The sequence below is a fragment of the Solanum lycopersicum genome, chromosome 10 (genome assembly GCF_036512215.1).
Source record: "Solanum lycopersicum chromosome 10, SLM_r2.1".
Classification (NCBI taxonomy): Eukaryota; Viridiplantae; Streptophyta; class Magnoliopsida; order Solanales; family Solanaceae; genus Solanum; species Solanum lycopersicum.
In genome coordinates this window covers 56,672,117-56,692,199 of record NC_090809.1, presented here as the reverse complement: position 1 = coordinate 56,692,199, position 20,083 = coordinate 56,672,117, and the positions used below count along the sequence as shown (strand labels likewise).

General features: G+C 35.5%; 1 protein-coding gene across 14 annotated transcripts; it reads right to left on the bottom strand.

Annotated features, from left to right (window-relative positions):
* Window positions 1-10: 10 nt before the first annotated feature.
* On the bottom strand, window positions 11-13,271 carry LOC138339021 (exocyst complex component SEC3A-like). 14 transcript variants are annotated; one of them, XR_011211997.1, is made up of 5 exons: window positions 12,926-13,253; window positions 10,971-11,309; window positions 10,778-10,846; window positions 8,210-8,362; window positions 11-7,543 (listed from the first exon to the last, which is right to left on the bottom strand). XR_011211997.1 is itself a non-coding variant. In XM_069290302.1 (5 exons), the coding sequence occupies exons 3-5, from the start codon at window positions 11,058-11,060 to the stop codon at window positions 7,415-7,417; spliced, it is 288 nt and encodes a 95-aa protein (XP_069146403.1). In that variant the 5' UTR covers window positions 11,061-11,079; window positions 11,167-11,309; window positions 12,926-13,253; the 3' UTR covers window positions 11-7,414. The 14 variants fall into 14 exon arrangements, 3 of the variants coding, with proteins under 3 accessions (XP_069146403.1, XP_069146402.1, XP_069146401.1); XR_011211999.1 differs by having other exon boundaries at window positions 10,778-10,825; XM_069290302.1 differs by lacking the exon at window positions 8,210-8,362 and having other exon boundaries at window positions 10,971-11,079; window positions 11,167-11,309.
* Between the last annotated feature and the right edge of the window lie 6,812 nt (window positions 13,272-20,083).

The window sequence follows — 20,083 nt, the reverse complement described above, 5'->3', positions numbered from 1 at the left end:
TATCATAATGTTGAAATGAAGGTATTATATATTAATTTAAGAAACAAAAACAACATTATACATCAATAATCTGAACCCATATATATCAGAAAAAAATGAACAAGAAAATCAACAATTTGATCTATTTCGACTTCTCCTTCTCAACATTCACTTAAGAAGATAAATGTAGTTTTTTTTTCTATATTTACCCTTGTATGTTTTTTTTACTATTAACATAGACATCATTCATGTATCTCGATCCAAAGTCCTTACTAAAGCCACTAGTAGATCAATTTTTCCGTCTTTTTGTACGTTATTTTCACAATCTATTTAGAAGTCCTAGATGCATCCTTTTTCGGCTAGTTGAGCAATTATAATACTAAAATAAGAATATTAATTTGTATGTATCAAGAAATAATAAGAAAAAAAATTGAAGAAGACAACTATTGAGTAGTTTAAATTTGATTTAGTGGAGAGAGAATGCTTTTGTAAATAAAATTGATATGAAAACTGTAACTGATAAGATTATGGAATGAAATTAGGGAGAGATTTAAGGAGTGAAAAAGGAAGAAAATTGTGTGTTAAGACTGTGATATGTAAGTAAGTGAGAGTAGTCTTCTACTAAGTTTTAAATCATAGTATAAGAGAAACAATGAGAAAACATCAGAACCAAAGACTATAAACAACTAGATAATCCTTTTACATTTAGCTATTATCGGAAGAAGAAAATGAACCATAAAGGTTTCATAGTCGAGGAAGAGTGAGATATATATGCTAACAACGGACACTAAATTACTCCAAAACAGAATGTATACACAAGTAACACATGTACAAAGAAAGGATATTACTAGCTAATACAAATTTTACCCAAATACTAACTTTGGAGACTGAAACAAATGTAACACCTAAGTACAATACATACGCAATAAGGAACAACATTGATTTGAACTGGACCCTCCAAACAATTAAAACGAGCACTCCCGAATCATGCTAACATGCATTTAAAAGACTCAATTAGCAAGAAAAAGAGCACAACCATAACTAAAAAAACGCAAACAAAAGATAAGCTTTAGAGTGCATTGAACTCTCCCGGAAACAAAAACACCAACCATCTCGGAAAATAAGACAAAGGGAATAGTATCATACCAAACACTTCACATGAATTCGCTTTTAAATTCCACAAAAATGAGAGATTTATTCATCGAATAGAAGTCTTCAAGATCGATAGGTTTGCTAAGTTTATAAAGTTCTTGAGTGAGAAAGTTTTAAACGTGTAAGACTATCTTCTTGTTTCGTTCTTAATTGTAAGTTACGAGTTACTGTAGAAGGAATGAGTTTGGCTTCTTGTAGGGTTGAGTTTCTGTGAGAGTTGTAACAAAAGGTGGGTTTGACCTTTTGAGAGTAGAAGTCGAGTGTAGTCAATTGAGAGACGTATTAGTTGTAAGGCTTTTTGATTATTGAGTTGTAATCACAAAATCTTATAGTTGAATTAATAAAACGAGGTTTTTCCTTCCTTGAGTGAGGAATGTTTTTATTTTAATAAGTGTTCGTGTCTTTACTTAAAAGCAACTTATAAGAACCTGGTTCTTGTTCTAGGGGATGGGTTTCTTCAATTGGTATCAAAGCAGGTCTTTTCGATAAAAGATTCACACCTTGAAAAGACTCAATGGCAGCACCACTTAGCCCACAAGAAGGAGCTTCACAAACACGACCACCACTGTTCAATGGAAAATACTATGGATGGTGGAAAAATCGTATGATGGAGCATCTTATTGGCGAAAACCCTGTTCTATGGGGAGTTATTCTAGATGGACCAACTATACCTATGAAAACTGCAACTGATGGAATCACTAAAATCCCAAAGGAAAGAAAAGAATGGAATGCTGAAGACAAGCTTGCAATCCAAAACAATGCCAAAGCCAAGAAAATTTTGATCTGTGGCATAGGACCAGACGAATACATTCGAATCTCGTCTTGTCAAGATGCCAAAGCCATATGGGAAACACTACACACTGCTCATGAAGGAACAACGCAAGTCAAAAAGTCCAAAATTGATAACTTGAACAGGCAATATGAGCTGTTCAAGATGGCAGAAGGGGAGACTATTCAAGATATGCACATCAGGTTCACTTCCATCATCAATGAGATGTACTCCTTAGGAGAGATAGTTCCTAATGGAAAGACAGTAAGGAAACTCTTGAGTGTCCTTCCTGAAACTTGGGAAAGCAAAGTCGAGGCTATCACTGAAGCCCGCGACCTATATTCACTGGCCATGGATGATTTAATTGGTAATCTCATCACATACGAACTCAAGAAAAACCAGGAAAAGGAAATTGGAAGAAAAAGAAAGGAAAGGAACCTGGTTCTAAAGGCTACTACATCAGATGATTTTGAAGATGAAAATATTGCCCTCATAACCAAAAGGTTCACCAGAATGCTAAAGAGAGGGCAGACCTTTCAAAAGAAAAATCCTCAAAAACCATATGAAAACACTAAAGACCTGGTTTGTCATAAGTGTGAAAGCCCGGATCACTTCATCAAATTCTGTCCACTTTGGGCTTTAGAGCAAAAAGAGGCAAACTTTGAGAATGGCAAAGACATCAAGAAAGATAGGTTTGTCCCCTCAAACAGAAGAATGACAACTTAAGAGACAGATATGTCAATGGAAAAGGCCTTTGCAGCAATAGGGAATTCATCTGATAAAGAGTCTGAGGGTGATGAGACAGAAAACAAGTCCCTTCTTGCACTAGAAACCTGCAGATCATAAGAAACCATACTAGCACTCATGACTGGATCAGATTTTGAAGAGGATAAAGAAGAAGAAGATATTAATGAAAAGGTTAGTCTTAATCACATACAAGACAATCTAAACTCATACACAAAAAAGGATCTAGAATCTTTACTCTACACTCTAATTGATGCATATAAAACCATAGACTCAAAAAGGGAATTGATAATGGAAGACTATGCATCACTAAGAGAAGAAAACAAGAATCTTGAAAAACAAAATCTTCATCTTTTATCCAAAAATACTGAACTAAGTAAAAAACTAGACTTGGTAACTAAAAGGAGTGAAACACTCTCCAAAGAGCTTCTTGTGACTAAAACTGAAGGTGAAAATGGAATGAGATGGACCAGGTCCTCCATATTGCTTGACAACATTCACAAGAATCGCACATCTGAGAGACATGGGATAGGTTTTGATAGAACCAGCTCTCAAGTAAAAAATCCCAATATAGATTGTCTATGCATGCACTGTGGGCAGGGAGGACATAAACGTCATGATTGTCAAAGAAAACAAACTGCTCATAACAAAAACTTGAAATCTTTGAGAAAACCTCATCATGAGAAAACCAATGAGCAAAAACAAATTCCTACAATAAAATTTCTTCCTAGATGGGCCAGAAGAAATCTTATCCATCCATTCTCTAAGCATAAATCAAAGTGGAATTGGGTACCAAAATCTAATCCCCAAAATTAAACTGCAGGGATCAGTGAAGAGAAAGCAACAACAATGGTACTTGGATAGTGCATGTTCCAGACACATGACTGGAGATAAAAGAGCTTCCTCTCACTCAAGAACATCAAAGGAGGAAACGTTGCCTTTGGTAATGGAAAAAGTGGTGAAATTCAGGGAATTGGAAAGGTTGGATCAATGGATACTCATGCAATTGAGAACGTATACTATGTGAATGGCCTACAACATAATCTATTGAGTGTATCTCAAATATACAATGTTCTATTTACAGAAAAGGAATGCAGAGCAACAAACTCACTGACTGGGAACCTGGTTCTACTAGGTAAAAGACACAAGAATGTATACAAAGCCATGATTGTTGACTCCAAGGAAGATACTCTTAAATGTCTAAGCGCAGTCTCTGATTGATCCATGCTATGGCACAGAAGAATGGGACACATTAGCATGACAACTATAAACAAACTCATATCTAAAGACCTGGTTAGGGGACTGCCAACCAAAAGTTTCAGTGATAACCAAGTATGTGGAACCTGCATTCAAGGAAAACAGGTTAGGTCATCTTTCAAACCAAAGTTGACAGTAAGTACTACCAAGCCACTAGAACTGCTACACATGGATTTGTGTGGACCAATGTGTGTACAAAGCAGGGGTGGAAAAAGATATGTGTTTGTAATAATTGATGACTACTCAAGATTCACTTGGACATTGTTTCTTGCAAAAAAGGATGAGACATTCACTATGTTTGAAATCTTCGCAAAGCTGGTTCAGAAAAAATTCAACAAAGAAATAATCAGCATCAGATCTGATCATGGGTTGGAGTTTGAGAACTCACAATTCCTACAATTTTGTACTACAAATGGGATTGAGCATAACTTTTCAGCACCTAGAACACCACAACAAAATGGTGTTGTTGAGAGGAAAAATAGAACACTGGAAGATATTGCAAGAACAATGTTAATCTCAAGCAAACTTCCAGAATTCTATTGGGCTGAAGCAGTGAACATAGGATGCTATCTAACAAATAGATGTATAATCAGATCAGTGTTACACAAAACACCATATGAGCTGCTAAAAGGTAGAAAACCAAATTTAGCACATCTTAGGGCCTTTGGGTGTGTATGCTTTATACACAACAATGACAAAGACAATTTGGGAAAATTTGATGCCAAGAGTGATGAAGGAATTTTTCTGGGCTACTCGTCACAAAGCAAGGCCTACAAGGTACTGAATAAAAGAAAAAACTGTGTAGAAGAAAGTGTCCATGTTGTCTTTAATGAAAATAGCAGTGAAGTTGAGGGAAATTCAGAGGATGAACAGAATGAGGGAACCTGCTCTAAGCCATCAGAACAAAAAATATGGGAAGAAGAATCTATACCCTCTCATAAAACACCTGAAATAGGATATAAGTCTACTAATGAAACTGGTTCGTCTGCACCTCAAGAGCCCATAAGTATTCCAACTCACAGTTGGAAACATCAAAGCTCTCACCCTTTGCAAAACACTCTTCCTCTTCTTAACTCAGGCATCTCTACAAGATCCAAATTATGTAGCATGTGTGCATTCTCTACCTATGTGTCCCTGATTGAGCCTAAAAATATAAAAGAAGCACTACTAGACTCTGATTGGATTATTGCCATGCAAGAAGAACTCAACCAGTTTGAAAGAAGCAGAGTATGGAACCTGGTTCCAAAACCTCAAAACAGGACGGTAATAGGAACTAGGTGGGTGTTTAGAAACAAGCTCGATGAGCAAGGTCAAATAGTGCGCAACAAAGCTAGGCTAGTCATACAGGCATACAACCAAGAAGAAGAAATAAACTATGATAAAACCTTTGCATCAGTAGCAAGAATTGAGGCAATTAGAATATTGGTCGCATATGCTGCTCACATGGAGTTCAAACTGTACCAAATTGATGTCAAAAGTGCCTTCTTAAATGGTTATCTCCAAGAGGAGGTGTATGTAAAAAAAAACCCCAGGTTTTGAGAATACCATGTATCCTGATCATGTATATAAACTGGACAAAGCACTCTATGATCTAAAACAAGCACCTAGAGCATGGTATGATCGATTGTCCACTTTTCTTCTCACACATGGATATATAAGAGGAAAAATTGATAATACATTGTTTCTTCGAAAATAAGGTAAAGATCTATTCTTAGTCCAAGTATATGTAGATGATATTATATTTGGAGGAACCAATGATTCACTGGGAGTAGAATTTGCTCAACTAATGAATAGTGAGTTTGAGATGAGCATGATGGGAGAGTTAAACTTCTTTTTGGGACTCCAAATTAAGCAAACTCCATTTGGAACATCAATTCATCAACAAAAGTACATCAAGGAATTACTGAAGAAGTATGATATGAATGAAGCTAAGTCAAATCACACACCCATTGGGACAACAACAAAGCTTGATAAAGATGAACCAGGTTCACCAGTCAATGACAATAGATATAGAGGTATGATTGGATCATTCCTACACCTTACTGCCAGTAGACCTGATATAGTGTTCAGTGTTGGTCTATGTGCAAGGTTTCAGTCCTATCCCAAGGAATCACATCTAAAAGTTGTCAAAAGAATCTTGAGATATTTAAAAGGCACAATGAACCTGGTTATCTGGCATCCAACTGGGGACTCTTTTGATTTAAAAGGATTTGCTGATGTAGATTATGCAGGACATATGGTTGATAGAAAAAGTACCTCTGGGATGGCACGCTTTTTAGGACCATGTTTAATATCTTGGGCAACTAGAAAACAAAATTCAGTGGCCCTATCTACTGTGGAGGCTGAGTATGTTGCAGCTGCTTCATGTTGTGCCCAAATTCTTTGGATAAAACAGCAGCTTAAAGATTTTGGTATAGAAGCTAGTTATATTCCTATTCTATGTGATAATACAAGTGCTATGAACATGGCCAAAAACCCAATTTAACACAAATGTACCAAACACATAGATGTTAGACATCACTTTCTTCGTGATAATATTGAAAAAGGAAACATAGTAATGAAGTTCTGCAAAATTGAGGATCAAGTTGCTGATATTTTCACCAAGGCACTAGGAAGATAGCCATTTCAGAAAAATAGACTTGAGTTAGGGCTCATCTTTTTAGATTGAATCCTGTTCAACCAAGTTCTAAGGAGATATGAACCAGGTTCAGTCAAGTTGGTTCTACAACTACTTTACACTTGGCTGTCAAAAAAAAGGGGGAAAACAATTTCATATTCTCTCTCCTATGTCACGTCTCTGAAAAGCATGTGCAACCGTCAAAGCACACTTCTCCTCGATGCCAATCCCCCATAATTACTCAAACCCCTCGAATACAACATCAAAAACGTTCCCAATAAAGCACTCTCTCTAAACAAGCAACCAGCTTTTTCTCATCTTCATTCTTCAAAAAAAAGAAAAAGAAATCCCCTCCATCACCATGGTTAATCCACTCATTGCTTACTCAGATGATGAAAATTCATCTGACAGTGCATCTTCTCAGGGGGAAGAGAACCCGGTCGTTGATATTGTGCTTAATCAAGGGGAAGAAAGCCAACTTCCAACCAAACCATCTACATCCTCACCCAAATCAGATCCATCTACATCTCCACCACCAAAAGTTACATCTCCACCTTCACCAGTTAAAGAAGCATCTCCAGCTCTAGTTGCAGAATCTCCACCACCACCCATCATAGAATATCCACCACCACCAGTCCAAGAAACCCCATGATCACCAAACCCAGAAACTCCCATAACCACTATCCCAAATAATCCTTCTACCCCATCTCATAAAACAACTCCTCAAAATACACCACCATCTCTACATTCTCTAATCAATGATGACATTCTTCTGAGCACACTTCACCCTAAAAAACCAAGACGGCCAAGAAAGCACATTGCAGTTAAATAGGTTCGTCCACACAGGCCAGTGACTCGGAGTGCGAATGTGGTCAAACCAACTGATGATGCAACATCTAGTGTGAAGCGTTGTCGTCTGGGTAAGTCTCCTGTTTACTCATCTGTTTCTCCAATGAATCTTGATTCTGAAACTGATGATGTCTCTGAGGGTAAACATTCTGCAACTCCCCAGTCAAAATCAAAATCTACAAAAAGAAATGTAGATAAATTTATCAAAGTGGGAAAGAAAAAGTATTTCCAAACTAAAACAGTGCTTAGGGGTAGAACTTTTCACCCTGATATACTTTTAATGGATATAGTCAAGCAGGTTTGTGAACTACTTAGGTTTCAGGGGTGGGAGGAGTTATTTCTTGAACCTAATCTGATCTATGAACAAGAAGTGGTAGATTTCTATACAAACTTGGTAACCCTTGAAGGATATGTGGTTTCATCTAATGTGAAGGGGGTTGACATTGTTTTTGATGCAACAAAACTTGGGGAAATCTTGCATATACCATTTGTGGGAATTAATGAGTATCATTGGGGTTTTGATGAACACTCTAGATTTCCAGCCAAATTCTCTCAAGGTAGAGTCAATTCTAGGGCACAAACTGTTTTAAAGGGCATTATGAGATCATTGCATAAGCTTCTTTTTGAGATAGTTCATAAGGTGATACTGCCTAGAGGTCACCAACGTCACATTGCCTCCATAAGAGACATGGGACTTATGAATGCTCTTGAGTGCAAAGAACGCATTGACTGGCCCACACTGATTATCAAACATCTTGCTAGAATTGTTGATTCTAAAGTAGGTTCTCATCAATTAGCTTTTGGAAATCTATTAACTAGAGTGTTTGATGCATTTGAAGTACCATTGGGAGAAGGCAGGATTTTAACTCATGCAGATATGTTCACTCAAACCATTCTTGCTGATTGTGGCATTCCCATGGAGTTGGAGCAGGTTGCAAATGCTTCTCCACGTACATCTGGTCCTGTTGCTCAGTTACTCAGGGAACTCAAAGTGGCTGAAGAAAAATATGTCACTCTTGAGTTAGAAAACCAGAAGTTACGTGCTGAACTTCATACTTCAAATGCTGAAATTCATAGGTTGAAGGATCAGTTGGTGCAGCAGCAACTTGCTAACAATGCAAGAGTTGACAGAGTTCTGGATATGCTTGCTTCTGCTTCAACTAAGACTAGTCAAACTTCAACTTGAAAAAGCATCTTGTTTGAACCTGGTTCTCTTAGTTGTTTAACTCTGTGTTATTACTCTTCGTTTTGATTGTCAGAACATTTTATTATGCTCAACTGGCTGAGCTTCAATTGTTGCTATGGATGATATTTGGTTTTGTTTAGCCGCTGTTGGACTCTTTTTGATTTGTCAAAAGGGGGAAGAGTATTTGCATCACACAGATATATTTGTCTTCATCAAAAAGGGGGAATATGATAGAATCGATAATTCTACTACAAGAATATAAAAATCAATGTTTTGATGATAGACAAGAAGTGAAAATAGTCAGTAGCAAATGTACGCATCAAAAAAAGACAAGATCGAGTAAAACGGGTCAGCCACTTAATCAAGAAAATAGAGTTATTTGTCAAAGCCAAAAATAATATATTAAAGGTATAAGTTGATACAAATAAGGAAACCTAAATAAATTATTAGGGAAGGAAGTTGTATATAATAAGGATTGTACCTTAAAAGGGAATCCTTGTTTAACAACAATTTCCTTAGCTTATCTGATAAGGATTCAAGGCAAAATGAACTCTATAAGAAGAGGACGATGCAGATGAAGAACACCACGACTTCACATAGAGAGAAAAGAGAGATTTATTCATCAAATAGAAGTCTTCAAGATCGATAGGTTTGCTATGTTTAAAAAGTTCTTGAGTGAGAAAGTTTTAAACGTGTAAGACTATCTTCTTGTTTCATTCTTAATTGTAAGTTACGAGTTATTGTACAAGGAGTGGGTTTGGCTTCTTATAGGGTTGAATTTCTGTGAGAGTTGTAACAAAAGGTGGGTTTGACCTTATGGCAGTAGAAGTCGATTGTAGTCAATCGAGAGAGGTAGTAGTTGTAAGGCTTTTTGATTATTGAGTTGTAATCACAAAATCTTATAGTTGAATTAATAAAACGAGGTTTTTCCTTCCTTGAGTGAGGAAGGTTTTTAATTTAATAAGTGTTTGTGTCTTTACTTAAAAGCAACTTACAAGAACGTGGTTCTTGTTCTAGGGGATAGGTTTCTTCAAGCTACATACTCAGTCAACACTAACAAAAGAAACAAAGGGATAATGAATTGTTTGCCTTGTTAGGGCAGCGACCTGAGACGAGAAACGAGTGGGAGACGACCTCACTGCTGCTACAATGAAACTTCGACGAGTTTTCGTGAGTGGGGAATGAAAAGAAAACATAAAACTCTAGGCCACCGGTCACTGTAGTATCTCCTTTTTCTGTTCTGTATGTTTCTATGTATATATATATTTCTTCTGACCTTTGTTACTCTATTTCTTTTGCCCCTCTGATGTATCCTTTTCTTCTTCTTTTTTTCAACTCTCTGTAATTACCCCCCTCCCCCGAAGATAATGCTGCCAAACAGCTTGAATTTGTACTAAATTGTACAATCTCTCAACGGTACATTGACAAGGTCGAGATGGGCTCACGATTTGGACTCGGGTCGCAATTTTGCTGTTGAGGCTGAAGTTAAGCTTTTCACTCCCACATCCATTTGTCAATTCATAGAATGTAATAGAATAGATTAATATTGGTGGGGAAGGGTTTTGTTATATATTATATGGTGGAACCAACCCTAAATTTGATGATTGGAATCATGGTTTTGATCTAGGGTTCTTAGAATTTGTAGTAATCTAGATAATTAGTTATTATTTATTGATTCCTGAATTATATTGATTGTTTGTAGACCAAGAACAAGATGAACGAATCCAGAAAGGGGAGGATCAAGTTTCTTAGGGTTTCAAGCTTGTTTCGAGGTAGGTGATGGTCGTTATTTCATGATTATGTCATGTATACTTGTCCGTGCTTCATTATAGTACTTGTATATGTATGAATGCTGCAATGTTAATCACATATGATCATGATGATCTACTTGTGATTGTGATTGTGGTGTGTGAATTAGATCAGATAAAGGGAACAACTGAGCTACAAATAAGGGAACCAAATTTTTGCTCAGTGTCAACTTAAAATGTCGGTAATGCAAACCTAAAGTTCCATCTGCAAAAGAGATTACAACTTTATTCCAGTATTGGTAATTTAATGTCATGTAGTATTTCAAATTTGCATCAACTTAGTAACAAAGCAGGAAACTAATTAACAAGCAATATTGTCCTCATACAAGGAAAATTAAGATATCCTTAAGAGGAGAGCCAACAATAAATGCTGTAACTGAGGAGAAGCTTAGATGAAAAAACAAATATAACCTAACCTCTTCAGGCGGGATTGTGTACATCCAATCCTCGATTCTTCGAACAAACTGAAAAAGTCGCTCAAATTGCTATCGGAAGTACAGGTTTTAAGTTATATCATCAGAAAGACTTGGACCTTAAGAAGTACTAGTAACAATAAAAGCAACAAAGAAACCATTACAAAATAAAGAAGCAAGATATAGGGAAGCTTACATAGAATATAATCACATTTATATGGCGTGTGCAAGCTTGTTCATAAGATTCACTGGCTTCATGATAGAATTTTGCTAATGTTGGCACCATATTAGCCAGCTCATAAAGACTGCACAACTGCTTCCCATCAGCACTCAAACTGATTTGACGGAATAGAATATGTTATAGAGCTCTGGAAGTAACACTAGAACAATACCTATTCTGAAATGCTACAAGAACTAAAAGCACTCTATAATAAACATAGGACTGGATTGAACCAGAGTGTTCAACTACAACATTTATAAAACGACCAATTCTAAGCAAACTCTAGTTGATTTCTCCAGCTTCCATCACTCTGCCCTGCAGAAGAAGAAAAAATTAGTTTTATTATACTGTAATGGGAAGTACAAAGATGCAAAAAAGTGAGAGATTTTCAGTGTATCTGTGATAGTGGAAAAGGAGGGAGGTTTCCACGGATTATTACAATATTATCAAAAGTTACTTTACGATAACACATTAACACAATCACGAAAATAAATAGCAGATGCTTGAGAGAAGTAGCAAAAATCTGACTGAAAATAAAAAATAAATTGCAGCAGCTTCAAATAGTTGATGTGCACTCACCTTGTATTGGAAGAATTTTGAAATATCAGACTAGTAACACAACTTGTTTTATCATGAAGCTTCCGTTAACCATGTCTAAGCTTATGAGAGAGACTATAGTTGAAACTACTTGCCAAATAGATACCATAGTTGGAACCACTTACCAAATAGCAAAGTGTCTAAGCTTCTGTTAGCACAGTTTCTAAGCAAATGCAGTCTGATACTAAACAACCATTTACCTGAATGCACCTCCAATAGGTACAACTTTCCAAAAGAGATTCATGATAAAACAGGTTGTGCAACACAACCATCGTTTGACCGCAAAAGGTTTTAGTATATTATTGACACTTGGCAGATCTAGAAAGGTATTTGGTCAAGACTCTCCGTATCTCACAAGTTTACATTTATGGAGAAGTATTTCATTCACGAGATATTTTATATGTATTTTATTACCAAGGGAAAGTGCAAAGTTGTGTTTCCTTCCTATAATAAAAATTTGTTGAATATGTATTTTATGTCTACAGCTCTGGCAGTAAAGTACCAAACTTCCTCCCTTCAGTTAATGAGAATCAATCATATTCGTAGGAAGTTGTCAATGTGAAGTTGTGCTCAAGAGGGAACAATTTTCCCATTGTCCTTATGTGAAGGAAGACCAGCCATCGCAGTGCCAAAACTTTAGGCTTGTGCAAGAGAAAAGTTGATTCGGTCTCTCTTAGGTAGTTCCTTTATTTATTTTCCTTTTGAGAGGTAGATGTTGAGACATGTTCTAGGTATCATCTACACGAATGATATAACAGAAAGCTTATAACTCTGAACTTAATGAAAGATGATATTTTGAGAGACTACCAGCTGATTTCCCCCATTTAGTTGTTGTAGTCATCTGCAAAATAAAACTACCTAGAGCAAACTAATTATTAAAAACTGAAAACAAGCTATACGTGGGAGGAAATGACAATGCGGATGCAAATCAAACGATATGCATTCATCAATTAATGTGAAAAACAATCTCTAGCAAGTGGCATCACTACTTCAGTCAGTTCCTCAAAAATAACCCAATTGAAACATCAGATATACATTTTCGCAATAAATAACAATCTTCTCTCTTATCTGGAAATGATAGAACTCAATTAGGGTTCTAGAGTGAAGTGTTCAAAACAAGTTTCAAATAACAATTTATACTTACCTCACCATAACTACTGACCCTGAGTTGGAGAATTGCACATCGTTTTCTCAAGCTAAATCTAGAAGAAACAGAATCTGCTAAATATACTCAATTTTTTCCAGTTATGTTTTTCTCAAAGCTATACGAAGCTAATGAAATAAAACTATCGAGAAAGAGAAATCAAGCGGAAAGAAAGAGAAAGAGAGATTACCTCGTGTTGTGCGCTTAAAATCGATTCGCACTTCAATCAAATCCATCGTAGCCATGGAAGGGAGTTTCAATTCAATCCACTGCTTCAGATAAAATGGAGAAAGATAGATGGAGTACTTCGGAATTCGAGAATAAATTTAAAATTTGATTGAAGAGGGTTTTTGGTCTTTTAAACTATACTAATAATTGTTATTGGGTTACTTTTTTTAGTGGCTTAAGGTTAATTGCCGGCAAAAGTTAGCTTAAAAACACCATTTAGTGGCAATTTTATGACTGCCGCCAAATTGTGGTAGTGGGTGAACGGCATCTTTTTAGAGTACTAAATGAAGGATACATTATGGTAGTCTGTACAATAAATTATGTACTCTCCAATTTATCCCTAATTACAAGGGATAATTGTTCTATTTTTCTTTTTGGTAGTTTTTGTGACATATGCATTATATCTTTTTACAGATTTCATTCCTTCATTACAGCTAGACCACATAATTCTCTTCTCTATTCATATGAATATATTATCATTCAATTATACATGTATATTTCTTCCTTTTATCTTTTTGATATGTATAAAAACTCTTAAAGAATATTTAGCGAATGATTTCCTCCAAGAAAGCTATATTCTCTAGATGTTAACTCATAAAATGCTCCTTTTTATTTGTAAAGTAAAAACATTTTCCTCTTTTTATAAATGTCTAGCTTGAACCTACACTGATATCAACATAACTAACATGATTATAATAAGAATTTTATTCCTTGCATATTAAGATACATTAAATTAGTATTAATTGTAGAACAAACAAAAAAACTATGTGTTTATCACCAATTACTCATTTTTCCTGAAGTTGCAATTAATGTTCAACCGTTTGACGGCCAAAGGTGTGCTTCTTGATTTTTGAAGGATCTTCATTTTGTTTAATAGAGGTGTTGTTGATAGATTGTCTATGCTATAATTCTATTACATATAGTTAGGTTTTTGTAAATCATCCAACATTTACTGTGGTCTCTTTATTTTATGACTCGATTATGATCATTAGTTAAAGTTTCAATAGAGGTGTTTAAATAAAAAAAATTATATGAATCAGATTGTTATGTATCCTTCAGCTCATTTCTGCTTCCTGCATTTATGAGCACTTTTTTTTTACCAGTGTCATGCATTGTTGTCTTCCCTATTGTCAGCATTTATGCAGAGAGCCAAATGCTTTGACATAGTTAGCACTTACTATACATATATTTTTTTATTTTTCTACTTATTTGGAAAAATATATTGTTATTGACAGTAAACTGTAAGATTCGGAATTTTTTTCTTTGGTCGAGATAACATTTTTTATGAAGTATATGTTGGAAATTATTTCTAGGTAACTGTCACGTCCCTAGCTACCCCCGAGATGCGGACACGGGATCAAGGACCACAAGTGATCCAAAGCTAACCCTACTGGCGTGATCATGAGCATACTAAAGATAATAAACTAATGCGAAGGCTAAATCATAATAAAGATGAAAAGATGGATAATACCCATATGCTATAACTGAGATATATGAAAAACTAATGATTTTAATACAAAGAAGTTATTAACTCAATACTAAGCTGAAACTAACTATGTCTTTAAATAGACTCTAACAGACTAAAAATGCTGAGACAAGCCAAGCTTAGTCTACCAAAAACTGAAACAAAATGACTAAAAGACTTAAATTAACTCATGACTCTTGTCCTTGGAGAATGAAGACTCACCACTGATTCTGCTGAACTGGAGATTAGAAATCGATCTAAGTGTGATATGAATGCTAAAAACCTGAACCTACATCACGAGAAGATGAAATGCACGTAGCGTCAGTACTTGAAAGATATTTAGCATGTAGGATAGAGTAAAGCTGAAATAAAGAAAAATTGAACAAGTATAAAAGCAAGTATAATGTTATGAACATGATATACTGAATTCTGAGCTAACTGGATCCAATGATCAAATTTATAACATGTTGAGACTAAATACTAACCGAACTATAAATATGGTCAATACAATAGAGTCTGACTAAACTGTGAGGGCTACTAATAACCGATAATAAAACCACATGAGTTAAGTGTGGAGTCTGATATATACACCCCATTGTGATCGAGGACCCAATATACCTTGTAAGAGGTATAAAGCCATGGTGGCGTGATCACTAAGTTGATGCCCACGTAGGGGACTTACAACCTACTTGGGTAGTAGTTTTGGGACTATTTGGGTACGCTGAACCCTAGTCCAACTCGATATTATGCTACTCCCAATGAGTTAAATATTAAGAAATTATGACTGAGTTTTTGTAAATACTGGATATCTCAAAACTGAACATGCAAACTGAGAATGAAATAATTTATATGATAATTATGCATTAATAACTGAGGCATGTATATCTGAAGTAATTGAAATATCTGACCTAGCATGTGTAATTCAAGAACTAAAGAAATACATAGCTAGGGTTCTGAAATTAATGTGATAAACTGAATAATAACTTTACAATTTAATTTGGAACATATATCTAACTAAGTCGTGATGATCTACTATAATTCTAGAAACCCTAAGTAAATAATCATGATAAGAGAATCAAGAACTGACTGAAAACTAGGGATATAATGGGTGAAAGGGATTCACTGGGGAAATCCCACATACCTGGTGATGAAATCCATGGAGAAATATTTAGATTTCGGGGCTGGAACTGATGGAACCTTGTTGCGTTCTTGAACTAGGGTTCTTGACCTTTTTCTCCTTCATTGCTTCTAATTTTCTAAGTTTTTATTTTTGATTTTGAATTAGGTAAGTTCCTGTTATGTTTCTAGGCTTAAGCTGACTAAAATCTGATGATTTAGGACTTAAACGACGTATCTTAGGGGTTAAATGAACTAGGAAAAGACCAAAAGACCCTTGAAAATTTTGCTGTCGGACCAAACGATTACTTGGAGTGATGGTCCGTCGTTTAGGTATGCTCGACAGGCCTACTAAAAAGGGCATCAGTTTTTACTCAGAGGTTGGATTTTAGCAAAATAGGTGCCTACGGAAAGATATTTCAACTATATATCATTTCATATGTCATATGGAACCTGATTCATTTTGTGCTAAAAATTATGATAATTTTAAGTTGACCCAATATCATTACCCCCCTAACTGACTTCTCACTTTCACCTACGCTCAGACCTAAGGACCATAGATTGAACGACGGTTCGTGCTGGTCATTCGTAGTTCATGTCAGAGGTTGGGTAACTTGAGTCTCAATCTACTAATATAGACCACAGACCGTAGTCTTACTTAAGGACCATAGATCTGTCCGTGGATCGACACTTAGTCGATTTTCTGGTCTGACTTTTTGGGAGAGTTTAAGTGGCAAACAACGGATGCACAGTTGGGTCGTAGATTAGACTACGTTCCGTCGATAGTGATCGTCGATTGCATCTGCCGATTTTTTAAAAGCTGATTTTTATATGTTTTTAATACGGGATGTTACAGTAACTAGTCCTTTGAGTTTACAGGTATGCTACTTATTTCATTCACGTAACATGATTTTTAGTGAATCCATCAATACAGTTGCATTCTATACTCCGACAAGGTATAGAACGACTTTGGAAATATGAATAAGACGTTGTATCATCTCGAGGCTCATATTGATGGTAAACAGTTAGAGAAACTCCTACTGAAGAGTATATAGTTGTTAGTTAGAGAAACTCCTAGTAAAGTAAAGAGTGAGTGTGTGTGTGTGTGTGTGTGTGTGTCTGTGTGTGTGTGTGTGTGTGTATATATATATATATATATATATATATATATATAAGAAAACCCACAACCAACCAGTGACATGGCGCCACCACAAGACAACATTCATATTTTTTCTTTATTTTTTCCATTTATGCCCTTGATTCATTAAAAAAATAAAAGCTTAAGTGGCTTCCTCTACTGCGATTTAACGACCCGCAAGTACACCCTAGAAGTTAGAGCATCCTTGAGTCGCCACATGGCAAATGAGACTTCAAGAAGTCTCATTAAAGCCACTCGTATCATTCATTGCATAATAAAACATTGTAAAATGAATAAGAATTGAAAATTTTCATCACACACGAAGAACTTTTTCCATAATCATTACGCAAGCGGAAGACTTTCATTTTAAACATTAAACCTTTACAACATCTCATTGAACCATCTAAAATTTGGAGTATACAACACTTGGGACTAAGCCCATACAAGCCATAAAATAAAGACTAAGACATAAAGGAACATGGGGATATTGTCCTCGAATCGATGAGGATTCACCAATACTTCATCTTATACCCTTAGAAACTTATCCATCCTCCATGGCATATTAAGACTTCCAATTCCCTAGACTTTAGTCAAAAAGGGAAAATAAGGGGTTAGCACATTAGATGCATTAAGTATGGAAGCATGCAAAAACCATGAAAAAGGCACATTTAATAAATAACATGCTTTTCTTGAATTTTTTATTAAAACATCATACTATAAGCATAATAACAACAATCAACATCTTAGAAACACATAAGAAATCATTTAGGCAATTTATCACATTTTTAGAACAACTTTACAGTAAGAAAATTCATTGTTACAGTAAACTCCTTCACTGTTACAGTGAAGCCTATCAACTTCACATAGAGAACTTCCTAGCATGCTATCCTCTCACTAAAAGCTGTCCAAAGACTCACTTAAGTAAGATAAAGAGAGACCGCCCATACACCCTCTCTAGGCACACCTAAATGATCCTTAAGACCAGTTATAATGAGATATACACACTTACAATGCACCAACATATGAACATGAAATTATCCTACCTAAGGTGATTCTAAGTCTCGCTTGAGTGAGTTGTGAAGCGACCGCCCATACAATCCCTTACACACACACTTAAGAGATCCTATAGACTATCTAAGATAGAATCGATCTCACTTAATACAACAACATACATATAACATGACATTCTCCCTTCCAAAGGTTATCGAAAGACTTACTCAAGTAAATCAAGAAGATAACATCCATGATTGACATCTTCAAGATTACCTAAGTAATCCTTAAGACTACATTAGTTCGGATCATGTTTACATAATCAACCAACTTCCCTAACTAAAGTCATTCTTAAGACTTATCTAGGTAAAATATGAAGTGACCATTCCTATAACCCCTTCACACCTTAACTAGAAAACCCTTAACTACTCAACATAAATACTTATTCATTTAATATACTCTTAAGTCATTACATTCCTTACTTCATTTAAGACTCATTCATCACCTAAGGACATTCAAGTATGGTCTTGGACAAGACCTAGGGACTCTAACTAGCATTATTAAAGCCTATTATGCAATGTCTAGATAGTGTCTCATACCACCACCTAATCTTCATATAACTTCTCTAATGCTAGTAGGTTTCCCATATGACAAGACTAGGCAATAACCGACATAGACCATGATAGCTAAACATGGAATCCGGAGTTCTAACCTACTACGATGAGGGTGTTTTACTTTCCAAGGGTAGGATTAGGACACATCCCATGTAGACACATGGTTAAGGAATATGAAGGGCTTTTATGCACTCTAGACTCATTCTCAAGTAGAGCTATATTGTACTCTAGTTTCCTTCTCAAGTAGAGCTACTTCCAATAACATATTCACTCGGTGCTAGCCTTTGTTCTCATAGATTCATTTACATTAAAGGTTCATATAAAGGGATTCTATGTCAAGTTCATAACCCAATTACATTTACCCAACTAAAGAGATCCTCTAGGGCTACCTTACAATGGCGACATAAAATAACTCATAATGAATTTCCTAAGGATAATATGAAGTCGTTCCATCCAATCAAACTTAAGTCCATCATTCATTACATGAAGGATACCATTACTAATTTCGATTTCAATGTTCATAACCTTATCACTAGGTTTAAGGTTCCACGTACATGACCTTCTTAACATCATTTAAGGTCTCACATATAATTCATTCATACATTAGAAGGGTGCAGTAAGCTTACCTTGTCAATACATCTCATATGCATATATCTTCATACATATATCAAGTAAGGGACACAAGTTTACCAAAACAAGACACAACATACTTTACTTTCTTTCATATAGCATATCATTCTTTGAAGCACTTAGGAATGACCCTTATCATATTTATGTCATCCTATACATTACTATAACATTATCAATATAACCATCATTGACTCAATGAATCTAGGTTAATTCAATACAGATTAATCAATCTAAGATCAATTATACATCAATTGAATACAATTATTATATCATTCAATAGCCCATAGAAAAATACACTAGAACTCATAAGCATTGAGTCAATATCAATTCAATAAGCTTAATATTCAATGGATCTAAGAATATACAATACTCAGTTGATCAAATTGAAACAGCCTATAAACCATACAATCATAATCTATACATAAATCAAGAGTCCATAACAATCTACACATGAATTCAATAATATCAAAGCATGATCACATAACCCATATTTTAGTCAAATTGAGAGATTTGAGAAGTTCAAGGGTTCATGGAGAATTTCATTGGAAAAACAAATTATTCATCAATAATATCATATCCTAAGGTTACAAAAAGTTTCATACAAGAACCCAAGACTTAGAGTAGAAATTGAACTTTTTCATCTTTTCGAAATCTTTGCAAATCATCTTTAAAATTGACTCTAAGGTTATATAAAGCCTTAGATGAAGAACTAATATACCTTCTTAGAAGAATCCAATTATAATTGAAGAAGAAACTCCATTGAAGATCCATCTTCAAACTCTATCTTCACCTTGAGCTCTCATGGAGGTTTTTGAAGAAACTTTGTAAGGGAATGAGTTTTGATCTAGGTGCTAGGGTTTAAATGAGATTTTGATGACTTATATACTCATAAAATAATCATAAACACCTAAAATAACCGTCCTCCAATTTTATAAGACTTGGGTGAATTTCCAAAACCCCCCAAGTCCTAAAAGAAAGCTGCAAGATTTTTCAGCACCATTGACGCCCTAGCATCCACGGTCCTTAGGTGAGACCACGCCCCGTCGATGGGGTTACTTGGTTTATTCTATAGATCCTCAACCTTAAGACTACATGAATCCATAAACGCCACCATCGATGGGCAGTTGTCTGGTCGATTGACCATCGTTCCAGGCAGTCGCTTGCCAC

What these genes read in the sequence shown, in the direction of transcription:
- LOC138339021 (XM_069290301.1), bottom strand. Translation starts at nt 11,060, where the DNA reads ATGGTGCCAACATTAGCAAAATTCTATCATGAAGCCAGTGAATCTTAT. An exon ending in TAAATGTGATTATATTCTAT is followed by an intron (nt 10,847 to 10,970) that starts GTAAGCTTCCCT and finishes TACTTCCGATAG; the next exon opens with CAATTTGAGCGACTTTTTCA. An exon ending in ACACAATCCCGCCTGAAGAG is followed by an intron (nt 7,544 to 10,777) that starts GTTAGGTTATAT and finishes TTCTTTTTGTAG; the next exon opens with ATTTTGATTTTGACTGGGGA.